Raw genomic sequence first — 24,398 nt, 5'->3', positions numbered from 1 at the left:
CTGTAAGTGCTTTGCTGGATTCCCTCTTGGTCCTAGACTTATTAAAACAACATGACTCAATTATAGTCCTGACTTAAGTAATCATGTTTTATGGCGACCCCACTATCATTATGTTTGTCTGACTGCCTGCTGACTCTGTGAAGTGACTCAGTCCTGCAGGTTTCACTTAAGATGTGCATTGATTTGTGCTCCAAAGCACTCAAGCATGCATACATTACGGACTTCAACGTCAATATAGGCTGCAGAGGCTGAATGCAAACCAGCCTGGTCTTCCTTTGATCTCCGTGATGATGGCAGAGCGCTGAAATAATGAAATTGTAATAACAGAGTACCGTGACTGATGCTGGGACATGTTCACTCAGGCATAAAGATTAAAAGACAGGCTTTAAAAGAAGAACTTAACAAGCAGGATTGATGAAGGAATTATATTTTAGATCCAAGAAAACGCATTCATGAACTCGAACCCTGGCATCTAACTTCCCATCAGGAGGTTCTGTAAAACACACTGACGCCACATACCAATGTCTTTAAATTAGCTGACACATCTTGTTTTATCTGGATAGGGCCAAGCTGTCTGTTTCTGCCTGCTCCAGTGTTTTTGCTAAATAAGCTTTGACATTCGTGTCTGTTCATGTGATGTTGGAATATTTGGACAAATGGAGAAAATTAAATGAACGTTACAGTTTTGTCAAATGCCAGTTGTTCGTCAAACTCTCCAAGGCCTCCTACGTCACACTCTTAAGCAGATACAGACGTCTTTCATGCGCGTTTCATGTGAAATCAATGACGCTATGTCTCCCCTCGTCTGGCTTCTTTGCTCCTTGTTGTCACACAAACACTGGAAACTTCTATCAGCATGTTGTTTAAATTGTTGAGCAAAGTAAATTTAGCATATTGTGTTTGTTTGCATCCAAGTTGTTTCCACATTCTGAGTTAAAAGCACATGAAAGTTGATAAAACCACCGGGAATGAGATCATTTGAGGAACACATGAATGCATTAAGAGCTTTAGCTAAACAGTTAGCTCAACAATAATGCTTTGTTCTTACAAAACTTGGGCTTTGTGCGTTAAGTTAAAGCGATGCCACAGCAAGCCACCAGTTAGCCTAGCTTAATAACAAGGTCAAACAACTAGCCTAAACTTCCCTGCTGATAGATGGCTTTTAATGCGTAGCAACCAATGTTTTTACTTGTTTTGAGTCTTTATTCTAAACTAAGCTAAAAGTAAAATGGCAGACGTTTGCTACGGTAGTCAACGGACAGAGACAAATATTTATTTTTTGTTATGTTTGGACGACTGTGCAACAAATTACACATGATGTGTGTCAGTTTAAGAAGTAGCCTAATCAGCAAGTTAGCTAGCTAGCTGGCTAGCTAGATGCGTGCTGGAGTGTGCCACAGTGACGGATATGTTGGTTACAAATATTGCAACAGACACAAGATGTATGCTGCCTTTGGTGTTACAGCCATATGTGATGTTTGAGTTCATGAACTGTAACATGCTTGCAGACGTTTTTAGAAATGATGGAAGTGGATGTTAATATTTCCAACAGCCTCATCCTTTCATTGCACCTTTTCATTTCCTACATTAAGTTACCTGGCTGTTAGCTTGCTAAACTGTTAGCAGCTTGCTAAACTCAGTGGCTTCTAGATGCCAAAACCTTCCTTGCCCTGGTGTTCTCACTTGATGTCAGCAACTGAACACCAAACATTTTATATATGTGCTTTTTATGTCACCACAAATTGACAATATGTCTGTGAAGGTTCTCAGCCATAGTATAGCCAACAGTGTGTCCTGCTGTGAGACAGTAGTACAAGTAACAGATACCAGATCCTCGAAAGGGAATTAAAACAGTTTCCTCTAACTACAGGTAAGTATATGGTCAATAACAGATCCTTGTCATTCAAAACCCACAGATGTTCCTGTTTAAACCCTGACTCCACCAGTCCTTTAGAACTGAAGGAGCTACTTAGATGTGTACTGAAACATCTTTAAGCAAGTCCATTTGCTCCATTCACTCTTTTTTTTTTTGATTCACAAATTCACAAGTTCCATTTGAAGGCAGCAGTAGTTCACTGAGAGCTTTCACACAAAACTAAAAGGTACTTTACTATCTTTAACCTTTCTTAACTTGAATCTTTTAAATTGAGAAACGTGTATTTCATGACAGAGCTCAAATGGGATCTAAAAACATGTCGTATTAACATGGGTACAGGGGTTTTTGTCGATCACTTCCATTAAATATCTTCTGTGTTCATGGCACTCTCTTTAAAATGTTACTGGACAAATGGTCTACACGTCGCCCTTTAGTGAACTTTGACTTCCACCATGTGATGTAAAACTGACCCTTCAGTTTTCTCTTTGTTACAGCTAAATACCTCATGGCCACTCTAACCCTAACAAAGAGGTGACATGCCCTCTAAAAGCACACGTAAGTCTTATAAAAGCAGAGGTTGCAGACGTTTTACATATTGGCACATGTGCAGGAGGTTTTAGGATGATTTGGGTCATATTTATTCTTGGCACGGAGGTTAAGGGGAAGCCTTCTGGGGTTGTTTCAGTCAGAAAATGTCCCCAGAGCCGGGCTCTTTTAGCAGGACCAGATGTTTTAGTTTGTATGTGAAGACACAAACTTTAGGTTCAGGATTGCGGTTCACTGAAATTATCATATTCAAAATATACACTGCGATCACGTGAAGGTCGCTGGCCCTTCAGAGACACCTGATACCACTTTGAAATTGCTTCAGTGCACAGCAAGAGGGAGACATGTGTATGCTAATTGAAAATCAGGGGTCGGAGTGCATAATTTGATGTCATTATGGTAACTCGGTGAACTTTGCTTCTTGATAATCAGTCCCACCAGCAGACTAAACATTTGGAAGAAAGAGCCCTCAGATTTGAAATGCGGGTCCGGCCGGCGGGTCAGGTCCCATTGTGTCCGCGCTCAGATTAAACAATGTGCGTGCCAAAATTTTTATCTGGAGGAAGTTAGCAGTATCAAACAATGATAGCATTTCTTCAGCCTTCCATGTAATGCAAACAATACCAAAACTGTTTTTGTGTGTTTGTACTATACATGTGTTTATACCACACGTGTTTGTCTTGTGGTATTTTCAGAAAAAAATGAACAAAAGCCATTCAAAGGTGATAAATAATTACAGAAAAATACCAATTACTAAAGGAAATATTTTGCTTTTTGGGGAATTACTGTTGTTGTGAATGGATTTTCAATTTTTTCTATCTCAGATCTGGCCACGAAATAAAACCACCACTAGAAGATAGTTTTGCACAAAGAACGAAAACAAGGGGATCTGTTCACAATTAACAAAATCAAATCAAACAACTATATTCTCTTAGTATTATTGTGTGTGTATGTGTGTGTATGGGGGGGTTACACTCTCATTTAACTTTCTCATGAGCTTTCAGTCATTGGTCATTCCTTCAATCAGCTGTTTAACTCATAATATTTACCTTTTAAGTTTAATGAATTGGTTTAACTCACTAACTAGGACAGATGTTGAAGGGAAGATTTCTCAAATGATATAATATACTGTGACACGGGTTTCTTTGAGTATCCTCTAAAGCTGCTTGTGGACTTTTCTTGTAAATAAATAAAAGTTTTGTTTGCCTCCCTGCAACAAACATGCAGATTATAGTTAATTTGACTTCCTTCCTTCCTTTTCTTTTCATCGTGTTTAAATTATTACTAGAACTTAGTAGCTGTTTACAGGTTTCCCGACAGTCGATCAATGTAGTCTCAGTTAGACTTTCACTATGTTAAACATCTCAACCAAATACTTCCTGTTTCCGTGGCTTTCCACTAGTATTTAAATAGATATGTGTGTTTCACCTGATTCAATGGACTGGACATGTCTGAAATTATTATCAAAACCTCTTCACTTAAATCTCACAAACAATCGTTGCACGTTTTCTCTCCCGCCCTCCAGTTTCACTAACTCTGCTTCTCCAGGATGGACTGCACATAATTCACACTGCGCAGGCCGAGGTGATGTGTTCTTTTCATGTACAGAGGAAGCGTAATATCCTGTTCCCGCATGAGCCCTAATACCACACTGAGGCAGACTGGCCCTGCGGCCTTTCAGGGGCCTGAGTGCTCCTGAATCTGAAGCCACGGGCCCTCTGAGGCCGTGATATATGAGGTGTCTGAGCTGCAGACTCTGCCTGCTCCAGCGTCAGTAAAAACCAGGCCTAATGGGGAACCTCTTTTTGAGAGCACAGTAGGGAATGGTTCTCATTTCAGTGGCAAATGTTCCCTGTGGCTGAGGCTTGTGCACTTTTATTGTGCATTTTCTCTTGCTAAGTCACTGTTGTGAAATGAAAACATTATGATTTTTCTCATGAGATCACCCTTTCGCCGCACAAAGTACTAAATGTATTTATTTGTTTTTGACTCACTTGCAGTGAGGATAGATATGAACGTTGCTGGACAGGATTTGTGTTTGTGTTACAACTTTACTTTACAACTACAACAGCTTTATATTTATTCCAATATTTGATTTGAATATTTTTATGGAAACCTCACATTTTGTTTGATGACATGTGAACAAATGTGTTCAAATGTGCCCCTGAGCAAAGCACCACCTTCATAAATTCATGTTCAGTATAGCAGACGTTCATGTTTGATCTCTTTAAAGGATTGCAAGAAAAAACAGAGAGTAGGTATGTTCATCTTTGAACCTTCTGAGCATCCTGTCAAAATCTGATTCACTTTCATTGACAAAACACACACACCTGTGAAGAGTGTGGTGGGAGGTCCACCTGTGTCCCGGCAGCAGCAGCAGCAGACTGATGAGCCCTCCTCCTCCTCCTCTCTGCCACCGTCACTCGTTTCCCTGGAAGCCGAGAGAAACCAGTCGTCTGCGCCTCTGGCTCACTCACTGCACGATTGAGACGCGCACTGGAGGAATGCGTGGCAAACCCCTGCGTCTATTTGGAGATTTAGATGGGAGACTTGTCTTTTAGCAAGTGATTTTTCATTACTAGCATGACAATTCCCCCTTGGAGCCGATAAAAGGCGTAAGAAATGTCTCAGCAGCAGCGGCTCGTCCAACTCTCCGCGGCGTCGCTCGCCGTGGTCTTCGGCCCGGATGAGGAGAGTTTACGCGCCGGCGGAGGGAAATTCAACGCCAATACTACAAGTGGTCAGGAGATTTTTACGGACTTCAAAGCGCAGAACTTGCGCAGTTTCTGGAATAAGAGGCTCGTCAAGGCCATAGCCGAGGTGTACTTTCAGGGATGGATGGAGAACATGGTGCTTTTCATTCAAGGGAACGCAAACAACCTGGAGGTGGTGAGAGAAGCGTGGATGCGCAGGGCTCTGAGGTCTCCAAAGGGATTCATCATCAAGGCTGTCGGTAGGTAACTTTCATTTCATCAATGAACTGTCACCAGTGATATTAGAAACCAACGTGAAGCAGCTTTCTAAATGCATCTCAAGCTGAATATAGCAGTGTTCAGCGTGATGTTTGCAATTCAAATTAGATTTGGTGACAGCAGTGAACAGCTACTACAGCCATGTAACAGCACAAGGTGTTGTTTTTTTCTTTTATGGGACACTGTAGTGGAGTCAACATTTGTTAACAACACTGAGAGAAGTGTGTGAAAGCCATAAAACTTTAAAGACTTTAGCACCCCTCTTCCTTCTCCTTGGGATTTCAATTGGACATTGGAGTTTAGTTTAATCGGATTGCTTAAGTAATAAATAGTAGTTGCATTTCAGTATCTTTCTGCTCAAATCAGGGGCTTTGAAAGAGAAAAAGTCTGAGAAAGTGATATCTTTTCACATACCTAAACGACTGGCAGGATTTTCCATGTGCACAGCCTGGCATAATCTGTGAAGAGACCACATTTGTGTTGCCGAGTCTGTTTAGATGGCTTGATGTTTGTGAGGACTGCTCCACCAATCAGCCTCCCTTTGTTGTCTACACACTGATATGTTTGCCTATGATTGTTAACAAAGCTCCACGTAATTACTGTTAATTGCTCCCCTTCTCCGGCTGTGTTTTAAAGCAGCACATGTGGAGCTGTGCAGGAACAATAGGGATGAAATGGCAGCCTATATCATGATCTCATAGGATGTAAATGTATGACTTGCACCGGCTGCCGGGGAAAATGACAACCTTGTGTGGGCTTCAGACCTAATGACAGTATTCTTAAGATACACGAGGGATTATTCACATTTTTTTCCCCATACTTTAAAGCCGCGCTTTGTTGAAAATACATGTGTGGGGTTATAAAGTACACAATTAAATCCAGAAACTACAGGCTGCAGGAGTTTAAGATGTGTTTTTCTTTTTCCAAATCTCGAAGTGGCAGGTTGTTGTTGTTGTTCAAACAATATCCCAGCGACACATACTTTGGGCTCCGAGTTGCCATTTGGTGCAGCAGCCGTGCCCCTGTTTTAATGTCTTTCCAGTAGTTTGTTTTGTCTGGATGTGTGCCGTGCCGCCGTCTACCTGCTGACTTTGTATGAGTCCGTCAGCTCCGCCAGATTGAGCAGCGCACAGACGAGTAAATGGAGGAATGTGGAGGAGAGGAAGAGACCACACAGAGGGAGACCCCAGGAGGGCGTGGAGTGACAGAGGAGGGGGAGGTGGAGGCTGACACACCGTCCTGCTGTGAGACAGTTTCTGGCCCTGAGCTCCCAACTCGGTACACAAACATACAGCATATGGGCCAAAGGTGATGCGGAGCTTATTATTATGCACGCCGTCTACCCAAAGGTGTACACAGACAAGTATGAGCTCACAGCCGGACGCATGACGGCCTTCAGTGTCGCAACAGACTCCTTGTGCTTGAGCTTCACGCCAGAAACTTGTAAGCAAACACGTCTATGTGTGGACATGTCACCTCCTTCTCCTCCTTAACAAATCCTTCACCTCTCACGGCAGCAATTTGTATGGAAATCAGCTCTGGCAGGCTGTCAGAGCCTGGTTTACTGCCTTCTCGCTGAGAACAGGTCAGCAGTGAATCACTGAACCACTGGCTGCCGGCCGCAGCCGCTATTCTGCTTCCAGGATTAATGTCCCTCCGTTTCATGGCCAGCGTGGGACTGAGCAAGTCAGACTCCAGGATTGATATCAGGCGTGAGGACTTAAGGCCTTGACATTGTCCTGATATAAAAGTGTCATCTAGAAAACAGAAATGTTATGAGTTATGGGCTATAGTGAATTTCAAACAGACCTATTTCCTTTCGCAGGTCAGAGCAAGGTTGGTTTGCTGCCGTGAGCAGTTTTTTTAAGGGAGAGTTAAAGGGCTAATTTAATATTAGCTGAAACTAACCAGATGTGGCTAAAGTAAGTTAACAGTGTTTAATAACTGAAGAGCGATCCGTAGATGTCATAACAAAGTGTCCGAGCAAACAGACTCCTCCACTTACGTTCATTTGTGCTAACTCCTCAAGACTGGGAATCGGTGCTAACAGTCTGAAGACAGATCGGTCTTGTGGGCCCGTCAGCCGCGGAGATATGCGGGGCCGGGGGTGAGCAGGAGGCGGCTGATGGAAGAAGGGGATTGTGGTGAGGTTAGGCCGACGTAAACAGACAGACTGAGAAGTTAATATGAACAGGCTTCGATGTTATCATTGTGGGAATGGGCCCCCAATGATACTGGGGTTGACCCCTGCGCTTCAACTCCTGAATGTCAACTGGATATTTCTCATTCTTCTTCTTTTACTCTGAAGTTGTTCCTTCATTTAGTTACTGTTGATAATCAGATGTAGATTTGGTTTTACAGTAAACCATGTTTGAGTTTATTTACTTTTAAACAGGACGTCCTACAGGAAGTGCTGCTGTTTGCTCATAGAAACCATACATTATATAAGTACAGATGCACCAAACCAACATCAAAGAACTTCCAGCAACGAGGACCAACTGTGATGTCGCGTCACGTCGTCTGTGTCTAGGCCAAAAAGTTGCACTTGAACACACCTCAAGAACTACAGCCAACGGCCAGCTGGCATGCACGTTCAGCCCCTGTGTGAATTGACTCTGGACACCAGGTGGCAGTAGTCTGGATTCATTATTCAAAATGGGAAACAAGGAGAGCTACTATTAGCTTAGAGTCTACTCTTTAAACTTTGTTGTTTTGCCGTTAATAGGGGTCTGATTTGTGCCAATGGTGCAGGACACATCACCAATACCAGAGCCACGGATGATGACCTACGACCCGACGCTAGCCAACTTTGAGCTTGGTCTGTCTTTGCCCAATCACCTCATTTAACTCCATATACAGACTTAAAACACCAACAGAATCAATTAATCCACATGACAGTCGACTAATCCTGTTCTTTCAAAGAGGCCAACTTTATTTCAGTTTTGTTTCACCATGGCAGCATGGTTGACTTGCAGTAATCAGTGTGTCGTCCAAAATGAATGGGAGAGTTTTTTGGTTTGTTTTATTCTCTTACTAGGTGAGAGTTAGATGATAAGATTTATTACTTCTGTCATGCCTTTGTGTATGGACCTAGAGGTCGAATATGTTTAGCTTAGAGTTGAATAAAGACTTAAAGCAGGTCCAGATAACTCTGTCCAGCATAAACAAACAAATTTCAATTAAAATTTCTAAGCGCTTGTATGCATATTTTTCCACTTTACCAAGCTCAGGCTAGCTCCTCCTCGCTCTTCCTTCTTTTTTCAGTGGACAGAAAGTCTATCTCATCTAACGCTCTGCCAGAAACTGAATTCCTTTATCTGATTTTAAATTCTTTTTGTACATGAAAACAACATGGCCGCAAATAAAAAGCCTCAGAATTACCTCAAATGCTTACAGAAGAACCACCCATGCTCTTCCACTGAAACCAGAGGCTTCATAATGACCGTTAGCTGGTTGTGCATTATTGAGTGTCATCATTGTCTCTGCAACAGGATGAGCGCGCAGCTACGAGCTGAAACATTTATATGTAGTCCGCCACTGATGTGTAATGAGGTGTCCTGTATCCTTCCTACAACCAACCCCTGTAAACTGTCCTTGTCCTCTTTGAACATGGACCTGAATGAGACTTCTCACTTTCGCCATGGAAAACACTTCTCCAGCAAACTGTACGCCTTCATCTCTGGAGCATCGGGGCATGGCTGCACGCTGCACTTCTTTTTTAAATGGTATGTTTCATTTAGCTCGCCATACCATGAGGTGGTGAGGCATTCCTGAAATGCTTCATTTACTCTTGAGATCATTTCCTGAGCTCGCAGCGCAGCGAGCCGCTTTTCTGCTCTTTACTCTTCACTTGAAAGTGTTGTATTTTCACACAGGGGGTGTCTCCTTTCATGAGGGTATTTAGTCAAAGTCTCAAAGCGCTCCACTAATGGTCATAACTCTTCCAGATGTTAGCTTATTAACCGTGACACCCCCTTGCCGGGCCCTACCGGGTTTAAATGGCCCACCCTGTCCTAACTAAGCAGCACGGGTCAAAGGTTACAACCTCCTCGCTAACAAGCCACCTCGAGGTCATTTAGCTTCAGAGGGTTTTTAGAAGGCAAACAGGGAAACATACATCAATACAGTACCCAGGTGTTCTTCGTTCACTGGTTTTATGTTTACAAGGTTTCTTTGCTCACGTTTGCATCCAAGCTGCTACTACTGCTACTGTTTATTCAATGCATTTTGCAGTTTTAGCTGTTCACTTGTAGCTGACTACCTCAGCCGCGTTTTATTACTTGCAGCTAGTGATTTAAATTTAAAATGTATTATTACTTGCTCGCTAAAGCATATTTCAGTCCTGTTTTCATCCTTAAAACTTCATGTTTTAAGCTCCACACAGCTCCTGACAGCAGTTTAAGTCTCCTGCAGTACAGCAACATGCACGCGTCTTTATGGGGGACATACGCTTGTGATTTGTGAAAGTTTTTGTCTTTAAGTTATTTCTGGTTAAAGAAAATGCGAAGGGGGGGGGGGGGGGGCGTCATAGGCGACCATTTGTGTGAGATTATCTGAGCTGCCCTCAAACAATAGGAAAAATTACGCTTCTGCTCCCCTGACATTTCGCTTTTACTCAAAATATGTGGTGTTGTTTTTTCAAGCTCTGTATCATGTCCGTGATTGTGTTCTCACAAAAAACAGAGGGGGAATGTTATTTAAAGGAAACTATATACTTATCGGCTCGTGTGGCGGTCCTTGTGTCTGACTTCAGCGTTGGTTTGGTAGATTAAAGAACCTGAATTCATTTATTTCTATAAATATACGCTTGAGTGGAGATGCATTGAATTGTACCATGAAAGGCTTTACTTATGGAAAGGAAAGTAGCCTCAGTGATTCATGTGCAGCTTTAGGACACTTTTCAGATTGCATTGTTGGTATAAGATAATTAGGCTGCAGTCTTATACAAGCGTCCTTATTATCTTTTACTGTTTCAGTGCCAGGATTGAGTCTCTGCATTTATCAGTCTCTTTTTTTTCCCCATTTCCTGAGCTTTTTTTAAAAAAAAAAACGTCTTAACCCACGGTTCAGATATGACAAAGCCCTGACCTTTATTCTTGGATGTGACCCCAGACTGTGCGTGTGTGCGTGCAAGCCTCTCTGCACATCATTTGTTAGACACATCCTTTCCCATTGAGCAGGAAGCTCACCCCCAGTGTGAATCAGGCGTATCAGCCTCTGTATCGACCCAAACACTGGGCTCACCCGTAGCGGTGGAGTAGACCGTTGCCAACAATAACAGTTGAGGAGTTTCCTCTTCATCCCCCAGCTTATACACCATGTCAGCGGCCTCTTGTGTTTCCCTCATGAGACTTCGTAATTCACTCTCTGGTCGGACAAATGGGTTGACACAGAAATCAGACTGAATTGCATTAAATTTGGTATTACTATTACTCTTCAGATTCCTGACAGGGTGTTTTCCGTGCTTCATTTAGTGGTGATAAATGCAGTGATTCTGTGATAGCAAGGTTTTGTGTTTCAAGAGTGAAAGATACTTTCAAGAACCACGGCACAGACGTGTGCTGACCAGCTGTATGGCATTAAAAAGGGATGGATCACGACGTCGCAGAGACTGGCAGGAGCTCTGCACTAAATACTGGGATAATAAACACAGGGAATCTGCTTCACCTTGAGCTCAGTTACACAGGAGGAAATGGGTTTAATCTGTAACCATCAACTGCTATCATTCCTGATTAATGGGTGTGGATCTGCTGGAAACTGTGTTCGATTGTGTATACAGTATATATATCTTTTGCTAGTAGGGTGTCTGTGGGGAGATGACACATGGGCGGACAGAGATAAAAATGCATGATCCTTCATTAAGACAGAACTAGAGGAACTAGATTCCAGTAACTTTTTTGAACTCTGTGGCTAATACAAAAGTAAAATGTCGTAGTTTCATCGTCTCTGAAAGAGTTCAAAGGTCAAAAAGATGCACAGAACTGTTCTGTACAAGTGTTTAAAGCGAGACGGGCCTAAGGTTGAACCTTGGGGAACACCATTTGTGACACATGAAAAAAACACTATAGAGAGGACACTGTTAGAAGTCAGGAATGAAGTTGTGAAACCAACATCGATGAATCATTGACTGAATCAGCTGCTAGTGAAGGATCAACAAACAGATTAGCTTCATGTTGTTGTTTTTTTGTCACTCACAGTACTCATGACTGTAGGAATTTTACTGGACGAAGATATTTTGGAGACGTGCCGAGGGGCTACCTTTTGGAAAAACAAAGGGATTTCCTGTTTTTTATTTCCAGTGGGAGAACATTTGCAGACATCTGCGTCTTTCAGTGCTGCTATAAATAAAAACATTAGATAGTATTATTTAATGAACTGCCATTTTGCTTCCTGGTTTTATTACCATTGGTTCAGCAGGAGTTATAAATTTCTTTTATGATTTAGCATTCGTCATTGAGGAAGTGAATTTACTTTGAAGGTAAGCCAGTCAGATGGTTCGGCAGAACATCTGTGCAAAGACGTGGCCAGATTTCTTCTTGACTTACATGAAAAAGATGTCAGTCATTTACTAAATCTGTCATATTAATAATCCCTTTTTTTAAGCCACCTCATAATTCAAAGCAGTTAAAAAGTGATCTAATGTAAGTTTATTTATTCTTCTCCATCTATCACATTTTACAGTGAAGTCTTTGAACAGAAGTGCCTGTTGGGAATGCTGTTGATCTTGATATCGTGCAGGTTCTAATTCAGATAAGTTTAGAGTCAGTAGGGTATTTGGCTCTATTACGGCTGTAGTAAATCGAGGCTTCTACGTTTTATGCTTTGATTGCCGACAGCCATAACTAGTAATTGTTTAATCAGTTTTGAAAGAGGTGAAGAAAGAGTTCAGCCAGGATATCGGGAGCAACAAATCACCTGATAAGTTCATGTTACCATAATCAAACTTGAGCTTTTCAGGCCAGTTTCTAATACAAATTTAATCTGAATTAAAACATTTTAACCACACTTATTTTTAAATATTTATTCTTTAAAGTCTTCCTTAAAGTTTATCAGTAATCTCCAGAGTATTTTTTCAGTGGAGCATCCTCTATTTAGATGAATGGTTTAGCCTTAACCACATTAGAGCTGGGCTGGAATCAAGCTGATGTGAACTTTTCAAAGACTAGTTTCTATACATGGCAGGGATTCCAGTGGAAATGTTAAAAAATAATCATGATCATTAAAGAACAAAAGTACCTTGGAGCACAAAATGGCTCTGGCAGACTCTGGGATAATGTTCATGTTCATGAAAGAAGACGAGAACCAGATATGTTCGGGTGTGGTCCACTAAGTCTGAAGAGGTATGACCTAAGGAGTTAAAAGATGGGGACATAAACTGTAGGTTCATTTGTGTTTTTGAATATGTCTCCTGGCATAACCATCATGTTACATAGAGGACGTCTTTGCTATGAAATACTGTCTCGTCTACCTTCACATCATTAGGGATCGTCTGTTCAACACCTGGTTAGGTGTGTTTCCTGTTTCATATTCAGTGCCAGGTCATTTAAAGACGATTAGATCACATTTCTAATTGTTCTTACAATGAATCAGATGGTAAAAACATTATTTAATGGCATTACAGCTGCTGGGTTTTGCAGCCAAGGTCTGTAGTGACCAACTATGTGAGCGTGGATGGTTTAAACTCTGAGAAGCTTAGTCACAGTCTGTTTATGCTTTCTTGCCAACATACATTAAATGTCAAAGGGCTCTTTTGGCAGAGCTAGTCTCAAGGCTATAGCTGGTTTATAGATACCCATGCTACACTTCTGGGGCTGTTTCTTCTTTTTCTTTGGCTTTGTATTGCATGTGGCAGGTCATTGCCACAGCAAAGGTTTCTATGGCGATGTGGGTCAACACAAACCCAGCCTGTGTTTCTCGTCACTGCCCGCAGTTTTAGCTCATGAATGGTCTTTAGTCTTGGTGTTGTGGCTTTTTGTCTCTATCAGCTCCTTGGCTCTTTACTTTTGGACGCAGCATTCAAAAGTCAGCGACGACTGGTCCAAATTCACATGTTAAGATACCAGCAAACAAATTATCCAAAGCACTGATCGCAAAGAGTGCACAGTAAAATTTTACTCCCACCTCAGCGCCTCACTTAATATTTAACACCTGCACTCTGAGATGCTGAACCATCAGTGAGCCAGATTAAATATTTACCCACAATGGCTAAGGCTGAAATGCTGGTTTTATTGTTGGGAATCAGTCAATAAAGCCGTGAAAAAGACCAGATGCTCTGTTTCTGCGTTTTATTGCTTATTGACGTATTTTTAATTGACTACACAAAGTCATGTGCAGATGCTCCTTGCAAACATTTTAATTTAATGTTAGTGTTTCAGGGTAAGTTTAAGGACAGGAGAGCGCAGTGTTGTTACACTGGGTATGGTTTTGTTCCTGAGACAGTTGGGCTGTGATTGCTCTGTGAAGGGATCTTTTCACTCAGTTTATTGGGCCATTTAACTGCAACGCCCACACTGGTCTGTTCTATGGGAGTGGAAGACACGTAAACATAAAGCGCCTTTAAAAAGTGAGACACACACATATAGGAAGGGGAGGGCGGGGTCACGGGAGCCACTTACAGTATAAATTACAGCTGGCATCTCTTCCCATTACACTAAATCTGACTGTATGAATGTTTGACATTGTCTCACCAGACACTTAAATGGCGCATGTACAGCCTGCAGATTCACTGAAGCGTGTCCTTCGCAAGGTCTCAGCCGAAGGGAGACGGGGAGGGACTTTGCAGTTTGGGCAGGCCTCAAGTTCATGTTGAATGCCATGCAGTGTGTCCTTAATGAGGGAGAGAGAAGATTAGCCTGTTTGCTTACTGGAGCCCGGAAGATTAGACGATAGCAGGATGAGATAAGATGGTGTGTGTCTGTGAGTATGGGTTTCTCGAGGGGGGCGTGAGTGGGGTGATATTTTGGTCAGATTTTACCTGCAATTGCACGAAGTGGAACGGCCAAGAACTCTATTCAGACGCGAGTTGTGCAGCTTTTTTTTTTTTTTTTTATTGGTTTGGTTTCTGGTGTGTATAAATCTATAGATGGTGAGAGTCTATAAGTGTTGGAATCAGAGCAACCGGGTCACTCCCATATCGCCTCTCTATCACTTTAGGGTGATTGGTTTGTGCACTCAGGTTTACAGCCAATTGCTGTGAGGCAGAGCACTGAGCTAACAATGGTAACATGCTAGAAATTTTACTGAAAGTTTAAAATATCAGGTGATGCTTGAGGATCGCCCTGAAATCTGTAGGTTTTTATCTCACGTCTAATTGCAGTTGAGATATTCCCGTGTAGTCCAAAGTGCTGATCTAATAAACTTTCCCATCTCTAGAGCACCCACCCCCCAAACAGTGAGGCTAATAAGCATGCAGCATAACAGACAACGATTTAAATGAATGTGCAATGTGGTAAAACTTACAGGAAATTTGCTGTACTTTACGCAAATTAAAACCTATTTTTTTTGTATCACATGTTTTCTTTTATCGAGTGCTGGTAGTGATTATGGATTATTGCTCTTGTGCAGAACTTGTTTGCAAATAAAATGTTAGGAATGCCAGCCAAATGGTTGAAATGTAAAATGATATACAAGCGTCCCTGAATATGTGTGTGGTCGCTCGTCTGAGGGCATGTTTGTGATCAAAGCTAAGCCTCGTCTCATTTATTGTATACAGAACAACATATACAACATGTTTGAACATGAAGGCGAGGTGAGTGTCATAAAGGTTAACGGGTACGTCTGGCCTTTAAATGCCTAATGTTAGTGTAACATTATGTCCTATCCAATTAAGTCATAAAAACAGTTCTGGTCTTTGTGAAACTGCAGGTCTTAAAAAAAACAGGAAAAATCATTAAGAGATTGCAAGAGAGTCACCGATCAGGCACAACATTATGACCACTGACAGGAGAAATAAATAACATTAACCATCTTGTTGCAATACAATGTTCTGCTGGGAAACTTTTGGACCTGGCATTCATGTGGATGTTACTCAGGCATGTACCACCCACCCAGATCAGACCAGGCACCCCCACCCCAAAGCAATGACAATCCTTGGTGGCAGCAGCCATCCCCAGCAGGATGCAGCCTGACACAGACACACACACAAACGGTTTAGGAACAAATAAAAAAAAACATGAAAAACGGCACAAGGTGTTGACCTCACCTCCAATTTCACTAGATCCCGAACTGATGAAGTATCTGTTGGATGCACTGGAACAAGCCTGATCCACAGAGGCCCCTCCCCTCAACCCATAGGACCCAAAGGCCCCCCACTAACAACATTCTGGTGCCAGACACCACAGGACACCCTCAGAAGGCCCATGTCCATTCTCTGATGAGTCACAGCTGTTTTGGAGGCACAAGGGAGACCTACACAATATTAGGAAGGTGGTCATAATGTTATGCTTGATCGGTGTATAGTAAGGATCTTCAGTAGTGCAGCGGATGGTTAGTATACTGTATGGTGTTATTGGTGTGTCAGTGTTTTCTTCCAGGAGACTGAAGGTAATGAAATCATGTATGAAATGGGACTCATGCGGCTCTGAGGCTTGCTGACAACACAGCCATGTGAATACATGTGGCATTGATCAGTGTCAGCAGGCAACAACATCTCAGAGGAGATAGAGGAGAGAAGGTCTCTGTCAGTCATCTCCGCAATGTGAACACTCAGCCTCAGACATTTTTTTCATTTTATCCCCCTGGCAGCAGTATATTCTCACATGGAAACTTTATGACATGGGAAGAAATGTGTGTTTTTAGCTCTGCAACCGGGTGTGAAGCAAAGCATGGGCTTCTCACTGTATATTAGTGCTGTGGTGAACACTACTAAAATAATAAGATTTAGGTCATTGCTTTACTTTATTGTTATACTTCCATATTATTAGGGCTATGCATGAAGAAATCTGTGCAGCAGATGTGGTGATATCATGACTTTTATTCCCTGGAGCAATAAAACACTGAATATGACACTTGCCATAATGAAACTCAATATTATATACAGTTCTTTTTTCTTTTTTTTTTAAAGAGTTTGGGTAGGACGTGCTCGCATTTCAGAAGTCATTGCACATTGCTTGAGTGGAACTAACCTGTGCTATTCAAGTGCCTCTTTATTGGGCTGTGTTGAACTGCCACTCCCTCTAACTTGCCTCAACACAAGTCTCGTCTCCTGCCTTTTCCCTCCCTCGCCCTTGTGGCACAGGGTTCGGTTGCCATGGCGCCCAGCTGGGTATTCATGCTGTGTATGACAAAGGGTGTAATGTCGGTGGCCCGGTCTTGGATTACAGGAACACAGAGGTCCGTTTCCCCCTGGAGAGAAGATGGTAACAACAGTGAACCTCTCAGACGGTCACGCCTGCTAATGTTAGACTCAATAAACACTAATCCTTGCATTACACCCAAGTTTTTCCCACAAATAAACTGCTACAGGTGTATTTTTTTTCTTTTTGTCCTGTCTCACACCTACATTGTTACATCCCGTCCAAACAGATTTAACTGAATGACATGAGGGAAACATGTTGTTGCTCGGACCTAGTCGTGTTTTTTAGAGGACAGATCATGTGTCTGACAGGATATCCTGCTCCGAACCAGGACACAGTCAGAGGATAACACTCGGTCTAACAAAATTACCTCCGTGCACAGAGAAGCATTAGTTTATTGATTCCCTGTGATAAATTATTTGTCTTCCGCTCCTCTGACCCTGTTATATCCATGCTGACCTTTTGACTGTTGTCTGTGGCTTTAAGTGGTTGCTATGTGGACAGCCTGCCAGGCATTCCTATAGGAAGTTGACAACAATGGGGAGTTAAGTCGACAGCACTAATTCACTGCCCAGGGAGACAGCTATTGAGATATGCACTCGGTCAGATTAACGTCTCGTCTCGTCTGGGGGAAGGCAGATGTTTCATTTAAAGAAGGAATCTTATCAGCCTTAACTCGGCTGTCTGTGCCGTAATTTGTACTGACTTTACTTGACATATTCCATAGTAACGATAAGAATATTTACAGGTTAACTGAAGTGCAGAGTCAGTTGCGTTGTGATTAATACTTTCTATTGAGAAATTAACATCTTTGAGGCAACTTTTCATTTATTAGTTTTTTGTTCCATTTGAACCATTTCCAGCTATCATTATTCCAATAAATTGAGCGTTCTTCTCTTTTTGAATTAGTCTGATCACAGTTGTCAGTTTTAGGCTAAAGTCGACGTTTTTCCACTATTTTAATCCTTATCTGGTCTTTTGTGAAGATGTGAAGCTTTATCTCAATTATTCTCATATTTAAACTTACATTTTATATCTACACGCATGAATGCATTTGGACTACATTCATGGCATTTGCGCATATTTTAAACTCTGATTGGGCTGATTTTTATCAGTCAAATATGGCAACGCTATCTGAGGTCACGGTGCACATGTGCAGAACCAAAAATATAAAAGTAATTACATGTTTCTTATCAAACTCGTCCTAGACTTGCCCGGATCTGTCAGTACGCGCGTGTGTTCTGTCATGCTTCACACTGGCAGGTATTTGATTAGTTGTTTATTTTCCCCGCCTCTGACACGAGTGGTTCAAGTGTGAGGGCTGTAAATGTTTAGTTTACGTCGAGTGTGAGCTTGGCAGCGTTTTCGCTGAATGCCCTCAAGCTGACGGGAGAATCACTCGCAGTTGCACACACGCCACATGGTCAAGCTTAAGTCTGAATTCACAGATTTATACACCAAGCGTTGTCATCAGCACAACTGGAAATTTGAAATCGTGTGTGCGGGGAAAAAGGTTTCAGCTGGTTATGTATCTGATTTTAATTACACGTGTATGTGTGTGGCAGTTTTGCACACGTTTATACTCGGGTCTCGTTTTGTGATGGATTTTTGGGATCTCTTCCATTTTTTTCCCCCCACTCGTTGATTAATGTGGTGTAGCTGATTAACTAAAACCAATTTTCCAGCTCTGTGCGTAAGGTTATGTCCATGCCCTTGTCTCGGCTGTTCACGGGAGGAGGGTTTGTGTTTGTGGTAACCCAGCCCAGATGCTAATCATTCATCAGCAGTGGAATCTCAGTAGTAAATGTCACTCTTTGTGCTCTTTACATGAGTATATTCTTTTGAAGAATTGGTCCAGAAATCAGACGGTATTGTTAGTATGTCACTATTTTAGATGGCCTTTGTTAAAGGTTACACGCATGTTTTTTTTAAATATTTGTACTCAAGCGTTCTACGTCCAGCAACAAACCCCATATATCTTAGACCTGAAACTAATTACCTAAAGTAATTACGTAAAGTAAAATGTCCATAAACACAGTCGTCGTGTGTAGGCTCCTGCATCAGTACTCAATATTTTGCATCTTTAATGGCCGGAAGAGACATCTTTATTGAAAATTTAGCTTCTTTCCTTCCAGGAATTCCAGTTATATTGGTACTATAAATTGCCTCTTGTCTCTCGAACACATTGACCAAATTAGAGACTTTCATGTCACCCAGTGAGGTCATCAGTTATTCTGTGTCCCAGTCTGCATTCAGTTTTGAAGTCCTCTTCTATTATTTTTCTTCGCTACACTCTTCGCACAAAAATATTCTGTTTGCCTGAAGCAACTTAACCGCCGCATGTTGCTTCAATTAGGTCTCCCATGTGTGAAACTCATGATTGTTTTTGATACTGAACTGAAATGTTTCTAAAATGTCTGGTGAGCTTAAAAAGCAGCTTAGTTTTATGATTTAAAAACTCTGCGGCTTCTGTCTAATGTGCTCCCACAGTTTGTTTGTGTGTCAGAGGAAGACTGTCAGCCGGCGGAGTCCTGTAGATCAGTGGGATTGTGTTGTGGGGTACACGTGTACAGAATGACATTCATACTGTTTTTACAGAGACGAATGTTTCCAAGACTGTCTCTGTCCTTTTTCTTGGTCTCTCTCACTTTCAGTAACGTGTTTGTCTAAGGGCAGCTCTTAGACGTGTAGTGCTGTGTGATATGGGGGGCAGGATATCTGAGCTGCCCAGCAGGCAGACCTGTGGTCATTTCTGTGGGAGTAATGGAATTCTGTGGTCTGTCCCAGCACTGATGGAATTTCAAAAGCAGTCAGGCATGGTTCATATAACTCACATAAATAGACCACTTCGGTCATGATTTAGAAGGTGGTTAGGATAGGAATGTCAACTCTAGTACTATGAGTTGTTTTTGTTGGCAGCACGAGTCAGGAAGAGACCTCTCTGACCCAGGTGTGTTTATATCTACCACCTGTTTCACCCTGTCATCTGCTGATGTGTGTTTCAGGTGACCTGTCCCCGGTGCAGATGTCCCCAGTTCCCCAGTCCCAGTTCATTCCCTTGGCTGAGGTGTTGTGCTCGGTCATCTCAGACATGAACTCCTCCCAAATCACCGTCAGCCAGGAAGCACTTGTCAACCAAATGAGCAAAGCCCATCCAGGTAATCCATAAAATACTGCCTCAGGCTGCTTGTTAAAGGAATAGCATGACATTCTGGCAAATGTGCTTATAGCTTTCTGGTGAGAGAGTAAGTCAAAGAAGATTGATAACACTCTCACATCTGTCTGTTAAATATTAAAGGTATAGCTGTCAGAAAGTTGGCTTAGTTTAGCAAAAATGGCTGGAAAACAGCTGTCCTGGCTCTGTTTAAGCAATAAAATCCGCCTACCAGCACCTCTTAACCTCATTAGTTGACTTAATGCATCTCATTTGTTTAATTTGTTTAAAAACTGACATTTATTGGCCAGGCTATTTCTTGGCCAAATGTAGTAACTTCCATGGAACTCTCTGCAACACACAGTAATCCTCTTTTTCCTCAAATTAAACAAACAAGCAAGAAAAATTGTATTATTGGGGATGTAAGAGGTGTTCATTATGGAGAGCAAGAAAAACTGTTTCTAGTATTTGTTCTAGGACAAGCTAAATAGCTGCTGGTAGTAGCTTTACATGTGGTGAGAGTGGTGGTCTTCTTAACTAAGTCCCCAAAAGAAAGGAATAAGCATGTTTCCCAAACATTTTAAAATCCCTTTCTTTCTCTTTGTCTTTAACACCATTTCCCTTTTTTTGTGTCTCAGGGATAACCATCCCCACCCAGGACATCCTTTACAATGCTCTAGGCACTCTGATCAAGGAGCGCAAGATTTACCACACAGGCGAGGGCTACTTCATCGTCACGCCTCAGACCTATTTCATCACCAATAACATGGTCCGAGAAAAGAACTGGTGGGCGTCCGGTTCAGGAGATGACCCTCCTTTGCCTCCTCCCGTTACTTACCTGCTGAGCAACGATATCTGTGCTGAGACCCCTCAAACGCTCCCAGTGGCCCATTGCAAGTCTTGCAGCTGTTTCGGCCCTCTCCAGATTTCCTCTAATATCGCCTCCACTACTGCAACAGGCACTGTCCCTCCCTCCACCGTCCCAGACCAGCATTCAGTGTCTGTGTCCTTAAGTGAATGCACAGGCAAGAGCTTAAAGTGGCCCCGGCCGTTGGACCACAAACCGACTGTGCAGCATCAGTCCACCTCTACAGCGGCAGATTGTCAGGCGAGCGAAATCAGCAAAACAACAGCCACTACCAACGCCACTGGCCGTAAAGAGAGCAAACCGGGGAGGAAGTTTGGTCTCAGTCTGTTTCGCCGGAATGCAGGTAAAAAGGAGAAGCCAAAGAAGGAGTATGCATCATTTTCAGGCCAGTTTCCTCCAGAAGAGTGGCCCGTCAGAGACGAGGATGACATGAACAACTTACCCCGGGACCTGGAGCATGCTATCATCAAACGCATCAACCCCGAACTGACTGTGGACAACTTGACACGGCACACTGTCCTAATGAAGAAGATGGAGGAGAGAAAGGAAAGGGGCATAGAAAGAGTGTTGGACAAGGGTCTCGATAAAGACGATAAGGGTGTTGACAAGGGAATGTCTACTGAGATACTAGCGTTTTCAAAACCCAGGCATCATCACTCATCTAAGGCAGCGGCAGGAAAAAGGTCTGCACAGAAGACGTCTCGCAGCAAGCGGAGGACCCATTCTTCCAGGGAGAAGCAGAAGGAAAGGGAGAGGGTTAAGAGTAAGGCTCCCATATGTGCTGACAATTATCCAGAGGGGGAGGATTTGATCCCTACTCGGCTCAGAGGGGAAATCCCTGTTGATGAACCAGATCAAGTGGAAGAAGGTGGAACTGTTGAGGGAAAATCTCTTTATAAGAAACGCATTGAAAACCCTTTCCAGACTCATCCAATCAAAGAAGCCGAGAGCGTAATTCCCGGAACACGAGAGCATAGAAGGCGAGAGGCGAAAGAGGGCAAAGCTCCGGGGCCCGGGAGAAAGGAACGAACGAGTCACCGCTCGAAGTCCTGGGACCCGCATCGAGCCAAAGTGATGGCAGCAGATGGAGAGAAGGCAGTGAAATTCCCCACATCTGAGGACAGGTATGACTGTGCCCAAGAGAGGGACTTGACTGCCGATCATCTGCCCCAACCTGACGTGAAGCCCAACAGAGAGCTTCCACTGGACTACAGCTCAGCCTATCCGCAGAGCAGTACACTCCGGATAGATGACAAGGTCCGACATCAGAGGGAGGCAAACGGCAAGGAGAGAGAGGGCAGAAATGGGCCTTTTCAGGATGCACATGAGTACAGTGGTGTACCAGACCACATTCAAAATACAGATAACAATCTTGCTAATATCCAGCAATACTCCAATACTAATCCCATTGTCCCTACTCATCCATATGAGCCTGTCATAAACAACTCAAATCTGCCCTGGCACAAGCCGTCTTTACAGTGGAAACACTCCCTCAGACTCGCCAACGCTCAAAGAGATGATGTCCAGAGATCTGAAGACCTCTCTGACACCACAGCCTCCCTGGACCAACAGGAAAAGAGAGTCGTCACTACTTGTAATAGAGAGCAAAGGGCCACGAGACAGGGAGAACGGCTGGAGCTGACACCTGACAGCACTCCTTTAATAACAGACACTGATGGCTTCATAGAGGACGACTATAGGCTCTATCAGAGAGCAGCCGAGCAAGAGGATGACGATGCCTGCAGCTCATTGTGCCTGAACGAGGAGGAGATTATTGATGCTGCAAATGACTACCGCACAGGTGTAGGTGTAGTATCTACGCACTATCAGGAATCCCACGGTCACTACTACAAATCTAACTTTCACCAAACACAAGTCGGCTTAGTTCAAGACTCAGTGGGCAGCACTTTCAAAGATATGATTCCCCCAGCAACCCAGAGGGAAGCTTCCCTCAGCCCCATCAAAGGGGAGACCAGCTGGAGACTCCATCATCCCCATCAGAGCACCCAAAGTGAATCCAGCCCCAGACGAGGCACATTGATCCAAGGGGAGAGACTGCACGAGGCTAACCTCGACTGTGAAGTTGCAGACGGTAGCATCTTTGACTACTGCCAGACTAGTGAGATAGACTCAGACACGGAGACCGTGCGGAAGTCAGCCGACGAGGGTGACGGCGAGTCCGCTCACTGGCCGGTGGAGGCGGAGGAAGTGCAGGAGGAAGAGTTTGAGGAGAAGGGTGTTCCTCAGACCCACAGAGCAGTTCTGAGCGTGCCCAGTGGAGGCAGAGGGGCAGAGATGGGGGAGACGGTGGAAATAGGAGAGAACCAGAGCATCACGGGAGACAGTGGTATAGATTCTCCTCGGTGAGTGACTAGTCGTCTACGTTAGAAACTGTGATATTCTATTTTCACACACTGAGACCACGGGAGTCTTCTCATTGTTGCTGAAGTTACTAAGAGAGCTGACAGCTGATAGCTTTTACGCAGATAAAAATGAAAGCTCCTTATGCCCAATAGCCCAGATGCACATCTTCTTAGGGTCAGTGTTTTTACTAGTTTGCACATTTCAAGCTAATGTCTTATCTGTCCTGCTGTGGGCCCACACCAGACTGTTTCTCCCACATATCTGGAGGGAAAATAAACACTGTACTGTGGTTAGTTAACCTTTAGGTTTCAGGCCTGTGGTTGGCCTTACTCCAAAGTTGTGTTTTTTTCTTTTAAGGTAAATTGCAATAAAGCTGAACAAACACCTTGTGGCCAATTATAGCATCCAGTATTTGGACAGCAGGGAGTCATTTCTGATAATTATGCGTAATTGCTGCGCAGCACTTAAGCCCTCATGTTATAATCAAAGAGGAAGAAAAGACTTCTTCTCTGACATTGAACTCGCTGTGCACCCTGGTGTGCAGGTAGGAAGACGGAGCGAACGAACGTGTCATTCAAATGGTGTGTTTTGGTTTTGCCCCCCCCTGCAGGACCCGTGTCAGCCTGGCCTCCAGCAACACCGTCATACTGGAAGGTCTCAAGAGAAGAGGCTTCTTACAAAACCTGGAGAAAATACATTCGAAGAGCAATGCCATCCGACCACAGAGCTCACTGCTGCAGCTAACTCCTGTCATGAATGTATAGCAGGCCTGAAGCTGTCTGATGGAGATGCCACATCTCTTCACACAACTCATGGCATGAAAAGGCCAAAACTGTGCTTGAATCTCCCAAATATATCCAGTAATGGTTGCTTACCTCCTCATATTACAACAGGGGCCTGTGTACAGATGTACAGTGTATATTTTCCTTTTTGTAAATAAATACAAAATATGTCAATACGTCATGATTTATCCATTTATAGATTACCTTGGGCGTGTGCTGTTAAATGGTGCATGGTGTATCGACTGCCTTTTATGTGGTTATGTAGTTTTCTTTTACTACATTAGTTAAAATGTCAATAACAGATAAGTGATAGCATTTAATTTTTTTTCTTGTCATGTAGCAGCTACTGCAAATAAAAGTGTATGTCACCAAAGTGCCTTTTCTTGTCTTGGTATTGCTCCTTATAAATTATGTAAATAATGTCTAGATTTTCTATTATTAGTGGCCATGACCACTTTTTATCCAGCGGGAAATTTATCTTCATTATATATGTGTGGATATTACTCAAACCAAACACTAGATTTCATTAAAAACCTAAGCTT

General features: G+C 42.9%; 1 protein-coding gene across 1 annotated transcript; it reads left to right on the top strand.

Moving 5' to 3' along the window:
- Positions 1-4,503: 4,503 nt before the first annotated feature.
- stox1 (storkhead box 1) lies at positions 4,504-24,152 on the top strand. Its single transcript, XM_084562052.1, has 4 exons — positions 4,504-5,375; positions 19,694-19,846; positions 20,481-23,073; positions 23,685-24,152. The coding sequence occupies exons 1-4, from the start codon at positions 5,045-5,047 to the stop codon at positions 23,836-23,838; spliced, it is 3,231 nt and encodes a 1,076-aa protein (XP_084418178.1). The 5' UTR covers positions 4,504-5,044; the 3' UTR covers positions 23,839-24,152.
- The last annotated feature ends 246 nt before the right edge of the window (positions 24,153-24,398 follow it).

This window comes from Chelon labrosus, assembly GCF_963514085.1.
Source record: "Chelon labrosus genome assembly, chromosome: 15".
Classification (NCBI taxonomy): Eukaryota; Metazoa; Chordata; class Actinopteri; order Mugiliformes; family Mugilidae; genus Chelon; species Chelon labrosus.
Note: the sequence above shows the minus strand (reverse complement) of the source record. Positions and strands in the feature narration are given on the sequence as shown.

What these genes read in the sequence shown, in the direction of transcription:
- stox1 (XM_084562052.1), top strand. Translation starts at nt 5,045, where the DNA reads ATGTCTCAGCAGCAGCGGCTCGTCCAACTCTCCGCGGCGTCGCTCGCC. An exon ending in AATGAGCAAAGCCCATCCAG is followed by an intron (nt 19,847 to 20,480) that starts GTAATCCATAAA and finishes TTTGTGTCTCAG; the next exon opens with GGATAACCATCCCCACCCAG. An exon ending in AGTGGTATAGATTCTCCTCG is followed by an intron (nt 23,074 to 23,684) that starts GTGAGTGACTAG and finishes CCCCCCCTGCAG; the next exon opens with GACCCGTGTCAGCCTGGCCT.